Source organism: Podarcis erhardii (assembly GCF_964252035.2).
Source record: "Podarcis erhardii genome assembly, chromosome: 7".
NCBI lineage: Eukaryota > Metazoa > Chordata > Lepidosauria > Squamata > Lacertidae > Podarcis > Podarcis erhardii.
The window spans coordinates 74,031,617-74,045,177 of record NC_138511.1 but is presented as its reverse complement, the minus strand read 5'-3'; the positions used below and the strand labels follow the sequence as shown (position 1 = coordinate 74,045,177).

General features: G+C 48.4%; 1 protein-coding gene across 3 annotated transcripts in view; it reads left to right on the top strand.

Moving 5' to 3' along the window:
• The window catches only part of KIRREL2 (kirre like nephrin family adhesion molecule 2), a 62,059-nt gene that overhangs the window by 31,874 nt on the left and 16,624 nt on the right, over positions 1-13,561 (top strand). For all 3 annotated transcript variants that reach the window (XM_081868907.1, XM_081868906.1, XM_081868905.1), the window contains exons 2-5: positions 7,053-7,202; positions 7,359-7,508; positions 10,667-10,824; positions 12,983-13,133. In XM_081868907.1, the coding sequence (XP_081725033.1) occupies positions 7,053-7,202; positions 7,359-7,508; positions 10,667-10,824; positions 12,983-13,133 (609 nt within the window). The remainder of the gene's footprint in view (positions 1-7,052; positions 7,203-7,358; positions 7,509-10,666; positions 10,825-12,982; positions 13,134-13,561) is intronic.

Below are 13,561 nucleotides of genomic sequence, written 5' to 3'. Positions count from 1 at the left end.
CTGCAGTGTCTTCGTGATATATGGTTTATTTATACTTATATACAACCTGAGCCGACGGTGGAGGAGTTCCCAGCATTACACTCCCAAGAGGATTGTTTCCTCCGTAGGCACAACTTAGGATCCAGATGGACATCAGCCGTCATGCCCTGGCTCCATTCTGCTTCCCTGTTGCATAACTGCTCCCCAAGCTCCTAATTCACATCGCTTTAGCTGTGGCATGAAAGCCCCCACTCACTTTACCGTCTCGCATAGTTCCCTTTGAAGTTTTGTGTTGTCCTAATGGCCCATCCCCAGGCTATCACCTCACACAGAACGCCAGCCTGGCATAATTAGCCCTTGACACATGCTGATTCCAAGGGACTAGCATCATCTAGCACACAGCTATATCCATATGGGTCTGGTCTAGTGCGCATGAGTCTAATACTCAGGGTCTAGCTATTTCCTGGTTTTAACACTCCAAGCATTGATTAAATTCTAACAGCTATTAGGGAAGTTTTTAATGTTTGATGTTGTTGCTTTTGTATTATTGTTATTGGTGTTCTGTTGGGAGCTGCCCAGAGTGGCTTCGGAAACCCAGCCAGATGGGCAGGGTATAAATAAATTATTATTATTATTATTATTATTATTATTATTATTATTAGACCCAGGAATTTAGGGTGTCTAGCAGGCACCAACTCACAACAATACATTTCCATTAAATCTATTTATTTACTTTTATATCTCACCTTTCCACCCCTCCCCATCTTATGGGTTCCCCCACAACACACCCATTTTATTCCCATAGCAGCCCTGTCAGGTAGACCAGGTGGAACAAGAATGATTGGTCCAAGATTATCTAAGTGCCTGTGAGTTTGAACCTGAGTCTCCACACAGTCCTAATCAGACACTCACGCCACAGTAAGAAGGAAACAGAATGAAAAGGCTGTTTCCGCAGTATCAAAACCCAAATTTTAAGGCTGATTCACACATCCCTATGTGTCACTCATTTATTACCCTGAACAGCTTTAGGGCCTTTCAGATCCCTCATATCCCAGCCTGATCACTGAGACCATCCATAGAAGCAAGGCTGGTTTCCCCCTGAGTTAGTGAGGCTCATTTGACATTGGCACAAAACTGAGCCTTTCAAGTCACAGTCCCCAGTCCTGTGGAAGCTTCTTCCAATAGAGATTCAGGAGACGTCTTCCGGATTAACCTTTAAACGCTTGCTGAAAATGTCTCTGTGCTACCAGGCTTATGCAGATAATAAAGACAAAATATTATCTGCAGTAGTTAGCTGGTGGTCTGCTAACTACATAATTTTATGTTTTTCTGAAGTTCATCACCATATGTGTGTGTGCGCGTATCTGCTTTGTGTGGTTTTTAAGTGAAACTGCAGTATACATGTAATTCTTACAAACGGGTGAATGTGTTGAATGCTATCTCTAGCAATACAGTGGTATCTCGGGTTACAGACGCTTCACGTTACAGACGCTTCAGGTTACAGACTCCGATAACCCAGAAGTAGTACCTCGGGTTAAGCACTTTGCTTCAGGATGAGAACAGAAATCATGCGGCTGTGGCGCGGCAGCAGCAGGAGGCCCCATTAGCTAAAGTGGTACCTCAGGTTAAGAACAGTTTCAGGTTAAGAACGGTCCTCTGGAACGAATTAAGTTCTTAACCCGAGGTACCACTGTAGTAAGGATCTGTTTTATAGTGTGTGGACCACACCAGGATGTTGCAGCCATTGGAACATAAGAAGCTGCCCTATGCAGAGTCAGGCCATGGGCTCACCTTGCTCAGTAATTGCCCACACTTGATGCAGGAAGTCCGCTGCCACAGCATCCCTGACATTTGGCCGCTCAGCCTCTGCTTAAAAACCTCTTGCCCACTACCTCCTGAAGCAGGCTGTTCCAAGGTCCCACAATTGTCCCCTGAGCAAGCTCTTCTCTCTCTCTCTCTCTCTCTCTCTCTCTCTCTCTCTCTCTCTCTCTCTCTCAATCTGAGGACAACAATGTCCCTTGAAAGAACCCCAGCTTGAAATGCATTTTCTACAGACAAGCAAGTGTTAGATTTTTCTCATTAGTCCCCCGACTAATGAATGATCAGTCCTCCCGACTCCTGGATAGGTCTGATCTCAGGGTTGCACAAGTTCGCTCTGCAGTAAGCAAGCGAGCTTTATATGGATCAGCAGTCTCTGGGGAAACTTCTCTAAAATATCTATTTAAGCATCTCTTGTTTCTTTAATGGTCAATTGAGCAGGAAACCACGAGCTATTCAACGGAGCATGACATCCTCAGCAAGCAAACCTAGCAAATCCCCTTTGGGGATCTTTACACACAGAGAGTTGTGAAAAAGGATACCTCCCCCAATACATAAGTGGGATAACATAGGAACAATAAGCAGAGGCCCTGCTGCATTGGACCAAAGGATCAGACCATCATCTAGTCTTGCCTCTTTTTCTCGCTATTTTCATATGCCTATGGGAAAATGAGGGCAATAACTCTGGAGGTAAAGCGTAGAAATCTTTGTCCTCTGTGCATTTGTATAATCCCCTTTTGTTATTTACTTGTTGCAACGTTTCCATCCTGTCTTTCCTCAAAGGAATTCAAGGCAGCGTGCCTGCTTTTTCTGCTCTCTGTTGTGATCTTCACGACTACCTTGTGAGGTAGGATAACCGGGGAAACTTGTCCCTGTGCACACACTGCACCTTTGAAGCCCATTTGAAGCCCATTATTTCCCTCAAAGAATTCTGGGCACCGCAGTTTGTTGCTGGGAACCGTAACTCTGTGAGGGGCATACGACAATGCCCAGATTTCTTTAAAAGAAAGGAAGTGCTTTGACAGTAAAGGCCTTAGGTGTACGCAGCCTTAGAGCGGACCAAGTGAGCTTTATGGCCGAGTGGGGATTTGAACCCTGTTCTCGCCCAGGTCCTAGCCTAGCACTTTCACCAATTCCCCATGTTGGTTCTATCTAAAAGCCACTTAGTATCCTCCACCGCAGCTGAAGGTAACTTCAGGGTGGCATGGGAGGTGGTGTGGCACACCTTGAATTATCCACAAGCATCTTCCTGCCCGCTGCTCTCCTGCCATCCACAATCTGCCCGGTGGTGGTTCCAGCAAGACATGATACCATTCACCTCTTTACCCTGGCCGTTGAAAACCAGAGAATTTATTTTGGCATCTGCCCAGCAATGTGTTGCATGGATTATTGATTTTGGAGTTATGGACAGGTTGGTGTTACTTTTACTGTTTTAACTGCATTTTTATATGCTGTGATCCTCCCTGAGACCTTCTGGTGAAGCAGGGGCGGCTGGTACCCAAGAAGGACTGGGAGTGCGCAAGGCAGGGAGGTCATCAGTAGGGGGAGCTAGAGCAACTAATTCTAGGTTTGGCCTCCTCCCTGCTGAGTTCCACTTGAGCCATTCTAAGGAGGAGGAATCATAGGCTTGTGGAGTTGGAGCGGATCACAAGGATCATCCAGTCCAATTCCCTGTAATGAAGGAATCCTGCCAACAGCCGCCCCAAGGTGGCTAACCCTGGCTTAAGAAGGACTGGGAGTGCGCAAGGCAGGGAGGTCATCAGTAGGGGGAGCTAGAGCAACTAATTCTAGGTTTGGCCTCCTCCCTGCTGAGTTCCACTTGAGCTATTCTAAGGAGGAGGAATCATAGGCTTGTGGAGTTGGAGCGGATCACAAGGATCATCCAGTCCAATTCCCTGTAATGAAGGAATCCTGCCAACAGCCGCCCCAAGGTGGCTAACCCTGGCTTAAGAAGGACTGGGAGTGCGCAAGGCAGGGAGGTCATCAGTAGGGGGAGCTAGAGCAACTAATTCTAGGTTTGGCCTCCTCCCTGCTGAGTTCCACTTGAGCTATTCTAAGGAGGAGGAATCATAGGCTTGTGGAGTTGGAGCGGATCACAAGGATCATCCAGTCCAATTCCCTGTAATGAAGGAATCCTGCCAACAGCCGCCCCAAGGTGGCTAACCCTGGCTTAAGTCACCTCGTCAACTCCAAAGGAAAAAAAGTTCACCCAACTTAGTCTGGATCCAACCAAAGAAAAAGAAGTCATCTACCCACCAAGATCAAAATTGAAAGAGTAGTCCAAACTGAAGAGAGATAAATAATCCCTTACATTGGGTGCACTATACACACACACACACACACACATCTTTGTAACATTTCAAACCGCGATAGGAAACGAGTCTCAGTCCCTGGCATCTCCAGGTTGGGCTGCAAATATGCCTTGCCTGAAACCTTGGAGAGCTACATCAGTCAGTGTAGACAATGCTGAGCTAGATAGACCAATGGGATAGCTCAGTCGGTAAAGCATGAGTCTCTTAATCTCAGGGTTGTGAGTTCAAGCCCCAGGCTGGGCAAAAGTATCCTGCATTGGAGGGGGTTGGACTAGATGACCCTCGTGGTCCCTTCCAGCTCTACAATTCCATTTCTCTATATAGCTGGTTGCTAATTAACACAGAAAAAAAGCTCTGCAAGTGATCCAGTTTTCACATCACAGACACATGGGTCACCTCCAGAATGCTAGAATTTTGCAGAGGAGATTGAAGCGCATTCTGGAAATCTTGGTTTCCCGGATTAAAGTGCTCTGTTGCCCTACTGCAACAAATCCACTATTTTTATTTTAAAAAAAAAAACTTTTTGCAGTTAGGAAAGTGTTGGGGAAATGCACTGGGGAGGGTGGAATGTGCATATGATGAACACTGTACCATCAAATCAGGATGAAAGCTCATTGTCGTACAACTTCCCTGCCAATGGATTGGAACGAATGCGCGATAAAAAGACTATGCACCGCCTACCCTTTGCATAAGCTTTGTGCAAGCAAAGGAGGGGGAAAGCTGAGTCTTCAGGTCCCCGGGAGGAGCCCGTGGTCTCCGGGGCAGTAGCATGGATCTGTTCCACTGTCTGCGCGAAGGCAGGGAGTGGAGATCATCCACGGCTGCCTAGGCACATGTACGATCCTTGAAATCCATTTGCGTAATAGCCCCTGATAAGACATGACACTCTGGCTGCATGAACATGTTCAGGATTTTAAAGGACATGCACAGGTGGAAAAACAGTCCTTGGTCCTATGCAAAGCTGCTCTGGGAATTTTATTGAAGCATGGAGTATAAATTCCTCAGATAAACAAAATAGCAAAATAAATGCAAGGGGACTGTTTCGTTTCTTTGTTTAAACAGTTTATATACCGGTTGGAAGGGTAAGGATTGTACACTGGCAGACAAAGGTTGGGGTGGGGGGCGGTCTACCCAAGATGCCATCTGGGGGTGACATCACAGCCATGCCCCCTGGGATGCATGCCAGCCATGCCCCCAGATGTACACCACTTCTGGTGCTGGACCAGGTAGCTTCACCGCTGGGATTGTATCCATGTTTTACTTGAGTCGATCCATTAAAATGAATGGATCCAAGTTAGTCATGTCCATTACATTCAGTGGGTTTACTCTTAAGTATGATTAAGGTTAAGTAGAACCCCAAGCACACATCTGACAATGTGTATGCGCTATGCCTTTAAAGCACCATTCTTTCCCTCAAAGAATTCTGGGCACTGTAGTTTGTTAACGGTTTCTGGAAATTGTTGCTCTGTGAAGGGTAAACTACAGTGCCCAGAACTCTCTGAGGGAAACAATGTGTTCCAAGTGTGCCTTAAAGGTATAGTGTCTACACAGCCTCATAACATAATAAATAAAGATTCAGTGGGGGGGGGACCCCACCCTTTAAAAACCCTACATTACAGATCATTATAGTTAACTGCTGAACAGGATGTCAGAATAAACCATTGCACATGAAGAACTACAAGGATTACAATGGAAATTCCACATTTTCAAGCAACAGCTAAACAAAATATCCTCCTAATACATTCATTACAAATGAAAAACAACTGCAAAGCAGGCAATAAAGAAAAACCTACATTGTTTTATTGGGATTGACAGTATAATGGGATATACTGATTTATTCCTGCATAATCTGGGCGTTTCCTGCATTCTTATTGACCCCCAGATCCTTCCTCCACCCAAAACAAATATAGGACCCCAGAGGGTGCAGTGATTTACTTGCTTGCACACGTGTGTGTGTCCGCACGCGCGCACACACACACACACACCATCTCTAAAGTTTCTTTTAATGCATTTGCCTAGAGCCAGGGGAAGGGAGAGCAAAAGAAAGCTGTTTGACGGTGGGAACACAGAGTGGAAACAGAGGCTTCCTTGGCTGAAGGGCATGTGCAGAGCACACCAAACCAGCACCTCAGCAGTCTGTGACGCGGAGATAAGGCAGTGCCAGGGACCCGGGGGCTCCTGCGGCGCCTCCAAAAATTGAAACTCTCCTCTATCAGCTTTCCCTCCCTGCTCTCCTGCTTCACAAACCCCCCTCTCACTCCTCCCAGGTCTCCTCAGTGCGTTTGTGGCTTTTGCTGCTTCTCCCACAAAAGGAAAGAGACGGAAGAATTTACCAACAGGAGGAGGGATATTATTGGGACATGCACTCACCTCAGCTGGGGTACAGGTTTTTCCCCAGGGAGGAGGGTAAACAGGCACAGATCTCCCACATGACTAGTAGGGATGTGCAATTCTGTCGATTTCAGCTTCTCTCCATTTCCCCTTCTTCCGTTCTCTGCCTTTCCACATCACTCACTCTCACTCTCTCTCTCTTTCTCTCTCTCTCTCTCTCTCTCTCTCTCTGTGTGTGTGTGTGTGTGTGTGTTGGGGGTGAATTTCACCTAAAATGCACAATTTCATGTACAATTTTGCCTGACATGCACACATTTGCAAAGCAGTCTCCCCAACCCAGACACATTTCCCCACTCTATTTTCACTCCTGTGTACCCTTGTAAGCACACACTACCCTCCTACATGTGTTTCCGCAGACGTTTCTGGGCTGGGAGAACCGCGCCGCAAGATTCAGAGGAGCTCAGGTCTCAATGGAAGGCTGTGTTTTGGCTCACGTGTTGTTTCAGAGAGCGCAAGCGTGGGAGGTTCATCTTTGAACACAAACTGAACTCTGAATCTCTCCCTAACTGCTTGACCTTAACCACCTTGGTCCTGTTGTTCTTTCTTCCTCAGGGTTGGCGGCCTATTTCTTCCAACAGCCCATGGACCAGGTGATTGTGTCTGGACAGTCCGTGACGCTGGCTTGCGTGGTGATGGGCTACCGAGGCATGGTGCAGTGGACCAAGGACGGGCTGGCCTTGGGGGGAGAAAGGGACCTGCCAGGTACGCTCGCCGTGGTACTGGGAGGGAAGCAGGTACAGTAGCGATTAGTCGCTGTAGTAAACCTGTACAACTCCAGGGGGTGCTGCGGGTGCCTCTTTGCTTCCTGGGTTCTGCAAACTCACCTTACGTGATAACCTGCTTTTCTCCTCGCTGCAGGCTGGTCACGCTACTCCATCGTTGGAGATGCATCTGCTGGGCAGCATAACCTGAAGATTGACTACGCCGAACTGGATGATGATGCCATCTATGAATGCCAGGCCACTCAGGCAGCCCTGCGATCGCAGAGGGCCAAGCTGACCGTACTCAGTGAGTTCTCTTCACACACATCCCACTTCACCCTCTTTTCAAGGCGGGCCCATCCTTGACCAGAGTTGCTCAGGCTTGAGAGTGCTTAAAATCCAGTTTTTCAAAACCGTTCTTTCTCCACCCAATAATGATAATGATAATAAGGGCTCTACTTGTATTCTTAGCAGGCTGTGTGCTTTGCGCATTGAATTAGTAGTAGTAGTAGTAGTAGTAGTAGTAATAATAATAATAATAATAATAATAATAATAATAATAATAATAATAATTCATTATTTATACCACGCCCATCTGGCTAGGTTTCCCCAGCCACTCTGGGCGGCTTCCAACAAAATATTAAAAACACGTTACAACATCAAACATTAAAAACTTCCCTAAGCAGGGCTGCCTTCAGATGTCTTCTAAAAGTCAGATAGTTGTTTATTTCCTTGACATCCAATGGAAGGGTGTTCCACAGGGTAGGCACCACTACCGAGAAGGCCCTCTGCCTGGTTCCCTGTAACCTTGCAGTGAGGGAGCCACCAGAAGGCCCTCGGAGCTGGACCTCGGTGTCTGGGCTGAATGATGGGGGTGGAGATGCTCCTTCAGGTATACTGGACCAAGGCCATTTAGGGCTTTAATGGTCAGCACCAACACTTTGAATTGTGCTCAGAAACATACTGGGAGCCAATGTAGGTCTTTCAGGACTGGTGTTATGTGGTCTTGGCGGCCACTCCCAGTCACCACTCTAGCTGCCGCATTCTGGATTAGTTGTAGTTTTTGGATCCCCTTCAAAGGTAGCCCCACGTAGAGCACATTGCAGTAGTCCAAGCGGGAGATAACTAGAGCATGCACCACTCTGGCAAGACAGTCTGCAGGCAGTTAGGGTCTCCACCTATGTACCAGATGGAGTTGGTAAACAGCTGTCCTGGACACAGAATTGACCTGTGCCTCCATGGACAGATGTGAGTCCAAAATGACTCCCAGGCCACGCACTTGGTCCTTCAGGGGCACAGTTACCCCATTCAGGACCAGGGAGAAGACAATCCTGGTTAATATATAACGAGAGTTGAAAATTCCTGCATCCAGTTCTGGCTTCTTGGATCTCGTACTGGCAAAGCCTTCCTGGCTTTTCTGCTAATCTATCAATGTGTCTTGGCAGCATAAATGGAGCTGGAGGATACGTTGTTGTGACAGCCCATCAGCACACAGCCACGGGGGCCTTTCCAGTCCAGGCCCAGAGGCGTAGCTAGGGGGGTGTGGGGCACTGGGTGTTACATCATGGAGGTGGCACTTGCCACAGGGCCTGCAACACGCCCGAGCCACATGTCTCTCCTGGGAGTGATGCAGTGGTTTGGGCGCCAGCGGGCTCTGCTCTGTCCAAAAAAGCAACACGGGCCTGCAGGATCCCGGAGTGGAACATGGCTAGGGCACTGGGATTCCGATGTGCCCTGCCTCACCCCGCAGGCACCTCGCCCTGCCCCCTTTCTGTGGCATTCACATGCAGGGCACTCGTGCCACCCCGGGTGTCCAAGTGGCTAGCTGCACCGCTGCCCTGGCCGAATCCTGTACTCTTTTAGTTGCTAGGAAGTAGGGCTGAACAAATGGGTCATTTGCAGTTTCTCTCATTTTTCCCAGTCTGGAATTTAGCTCCCCACATTTCTGCAGCAATTTGAGATTATTATTTTTTGCCAAAAACGAAAAACCCCGCCCTCGTGAAAATTCACCAATTTCAGTGTGGATTTCTCCTAACAGCTGCCATTTTGACAAATACTGTATTTTTTGCTCTATAAGACTCACCTTTTCCCTCCTAAAAAGTAAGGGGAAATGTGTGTGCGTCTTATGGAGTGAATGCAGGCTGTGCAGCTATCCCAGAAGCCAGAACAGCAAGAGGGATTGCTGCTTTCACTGCACAGCGATCCCTCTTGCTGTTCTGGCTTCTGAGATTCAGATTTTTTTTTTCTTGTTTTCCTCCTCCAAAAACTAGGTGCGTCTTATGGTCTGGTGCATCTTATAGAGCAAAAAATACGGAATACGCATTTCTGCAAGCAAGGTCCCCTAATATAATGCATTTTTTGTATATTACTTTCACTGTCATATCCATTCATAGGCATGCTTTACCCTAATCTAGGCATTTTTGTACGCATGGCTTGGCTGCATTGCAAAATTCGGAGCTGTGTGAATTTTAAAGGGCAGCTGTGGCTCAGTTCATTGGCTCATTTGGAAACGGCAAATTAGGTAGCTTTGCCTTTAAATGTGAGATGAATTGAATTTCTTCCCCATCCCTATGGGGTACTCAAGACGTCTCTCCACTAGTTAGGAATTCCTGACTCACTGCTTTTGTAGCACACCTTCCTGTGTCTCGGCTGAATCAGAAATATACTTTTACGCTGGCTCACTCTCCTATGTGCAGTGAAGAGTTGGCATCTGCATCTGCCCCATTACCACCAATGTGCCCACCTGGGGATTGAACCTGGGACCTTCTGCATTCAAAGCAGGTGTCCTACCACTGAGCTACACCCCTTCACTGCTATCAGAGACCTAGATCTCAGTGCCATTTTAATGCCAGCTTTGCAGGCGAGCTCATGCTTCGCATGCATAGTTCCTGGTTCTATCCCCACCATCTCACATTTAAAGGATCTGATGAGCAGGTGATGGGAAAGACTTTCCACCAGTCAAGGTTAGCTTGTCGCAGGTGTGGGCAGGTAAGGATCCAGCCACCAGCTGCGTTCAGCAGCCCACCCCAGCCCTATATTAAAGATGCACCCAAGGACCAGCTACTGCAGCCAGGACTTTGCTGCAGTCCTATCTGGCTCTGCTCACACCTGGCAGTGCTGCTCCCTCTGTAGACCTCAGCTAATGGTTTTCTGGAGAAAGGACCCACATACATGATAAGCTGGTTTTGCTGCATATCCCCTGAAGAATGGGGGCCAGCCAGAAAAATCTGCTGGCAGGAAGCTGCTGGCTGTTGTGCAGTAAACGATTAAGTGCTTCACTTCTCCCTCTTCACAAAATCTGGCTCCGGTGGAAACTCTCTCCTGCTGCTGCTTCTGTCCTGCCCAGAGTGTTTTTGTGTTTTTTTTCTGGAGAAGCTTGTGTGGCCCAAACCTCTTGCACCTGGGAGTGCCCCCCCCTACCGGATAACACAGCTAACCTATCTTCTCCATGTCTCTTCTTCCAAGTCCCTCCCAATGACCCCGAGATCCAGAACGGTCCCATCGTGCATGTGATATCCAACATCCCCTACAACTTGTCGTGCCGTGCTGCCGGGGCCAAGCCAGCTGCCGAAATCAGCTGGTACCGAGATGGGCAACGCCAGGAGTCTGCCGTGTACTCCAAGGTGAGACTTTGCTGAGTGCTGGCAAGAGCTAGACAAGCAGAGAAGGGGGATCAAAAGTAGGACAGCGAGTCTGAGATCTATCTGGGTAAGCCTGGCGAAACGTCCAGCACCCTCCCTTCGTCCAACACAATCTGGGTTGTCAGGCTGACTTATCCTTTCACCTAGTGCTGCTGTTGCCGAATGACAAGTCGGTCCATAATAAAAGCAGGCTCCTCCACAATTTAATTGTGAATGACTGGTGTGTATTACCGAGACCTCAGTGGACAACTAGGAAGGCCAGATCTCTCCCAAGCTCTTGGTGGTGCAAAAACACAGGTTGTCACTGTCACTCATTGTAACTCCATCCTTCTCCATTACAGTGGTGCCTCGCAAGACGAAATTAATCCGTTCCGCGAGTCTCTTCGTCTAGCGGTTTTTTCGTCTTGCGAAGCAAGCCCATTGACGGCTTAGCGGCTTAGCGCTATTAGCGGCTTTTAGCGGCTTTTAGCGGCTTTTAGCGGCTTATCGGCTTAGCAGATAAGCAGATAAGCGGCTTAGCGGCTTAGAAAAGGGGGGGGGGGGAAACCCGCAGGAACTCGCAAGACATTTTCATCTTGAGAAGCAAGCCCATAGGAAATTCGTTTTGCGAAGCACCTCCAAAACGGAAAACCCTTTCGTCTAGCGGGTTTTCCGTCTTGCGAGGCATTCGTCTTGCAGGGCACCACTGTATTTTTCACCGAGAAACTAATGTCAGGTTTTAGGGGTTGTTCTGAGTGTTACGGTTAGGATTAGGGTCCCAGAGATGAAACAATAGCCCCCACTGCCCAATAAGAAAGGTAAAAGGTAAAGGACCCCTGGATGGCTAAGTCCAGTCAAAAGCGAGTATGGGGTGCGGCGCTCATCTCGCTTTCAGGCCAAGGGAGCCAGCATTTGTCCACAGACAGCCTTCTAGGTCATGTGCCCAGCATGACTAAACCGCTTCTGGCCCAATGGGACACTGTGATGAGTGCCATAGTGCATGAAAAAACTGTTTACCTTTCTGCTGCAGTGGAACCTATTTATCTATTTGCACTGGTGTGCTTTCGAACTGCTAGGTTGGCAGGAGCTGTGACAGAGCAACGGGAGCTCACTCCGTCATGGGTATTCAAACAGCCAGCCTTCCAATCAGCAAGCCCAAGAGGCTCAGTGGTTTAGACCACAGCTCCACCTGCGTCCCTGTTAGTGCATGAGGGGTGCTGGTGAACCCACAGTTGATTGTGCTTGGGGACTTCAACCGCCACACCAAGCCTGCCTTATCTGGGCTGGCTCAGGACTTTGTGACCATATCTATTAAGGGACTATCTCAGCATACCAGGCATGGGGAGCCTGTGTCCCTCCAGATGTTCAGTGAATCATAGAATTGTAGAATTGGGTGGGACCACAAGGTTCATCTCGTCCAACCTCCTGCAATGCAAGAATCTTTCACTCAATGTGGGGCTCAAAGCCACAATCCTGAGATTAACAGTCTACTGCTCTACCAGCAGGGTTGGACTACAACTCCCAGCATTCCTTAGCATTGGTCATGCCGGCTGAGGCTGGTGGGAGCTGTAGTCCAGTGGCCACTGGAGGGCCACAGATTCCTCAGTCCAGCTTCCTCAGTTAAGCCACCACCACTTTGAATCATGCTCAGGAACAGACCAAAGCCCAGCAAAGTTATTTCAATATAGATGAGATGCATTGCACAGCAGCGAGCTTGGCTCCAACACTCAGTGTACATTTGAACAAGAAGACATGATCGATCCCGGTGTTCTATGAAATGTACCTGATGATATACAAGCTTTCAGCCACTGGTTGTTGTATTCACACATTCACAAATGGTAATGTTAGACCTGCCTGCCCTGAGGGAAGGAAGAAGCAAGGGAGCCTAGGCCACAAAGCATGCATGCCACCAGCTCATACATTTGGTATATAATGTATTCATTTTAGGGTTTTAAAATGGTAAATCCCCTTGGGTGCCTTGGCGGACAGGCAGTGTACAAATCCAATAAAGGAATACTAGATGCAGGCTGGAAAAAGGAAAAGTGTGTGTGTGTGTGTGTGTGTGTGTGTGTGTGTGTGTGTGTGTAGAGGCGCTGTCTCCAGAGAGTGGCTATCCGAGGAAATATTCAACATGGAAACCCTTCTCCTTCCTCTCCTGCAGGCCCTCATGGACGACGGCAAGCGAGAAGTGGCTGTCAGCACCCTCCTCTTGACCCCCAGCAGCAGGGACATGGGCAGCTCGTTCACCTGCCGAGTCAGCAACCCAGCAGCCCCAGCCGGCAAGCAGACCACGGTCACCCTCAATGTGCAATGTGAGCCCACAGGGCATGGGCCTGCCAGGAAAGGGTGGGACTCTCTGACAGTGCATCTGCCTTCCGCGCAGAAGTTCCTGGGTTCAGTCTCCCGGCACCTTCAGTTGTGGCTGGGCGTTTTCCCTGCCTGGAGAGGTGCTGCCAGTCCGTGTAGGCAGTACTGAGCTGGTGGTGTGATTCAGTATGAGGGAGGCAGCTTCCTATGTTGAAGGAGAGCTGGGAAGAGAGGAAACAGAGCTGTTTCACATGGCGGGATGGCTTTGTGGTGCAATAAACGTGGCCACATTCGCACTGTAAATTTAAAACGCTACGATGCCATTTTAAACAACCACGTCTTTCCCCAAGGAATCCTGGGAAATGTGGTTTGCTAAGGGTGCTGAGAGTTGTCAAAAGAGATTCCAGTTCCCCTCACAGTGCTACAATTCCCA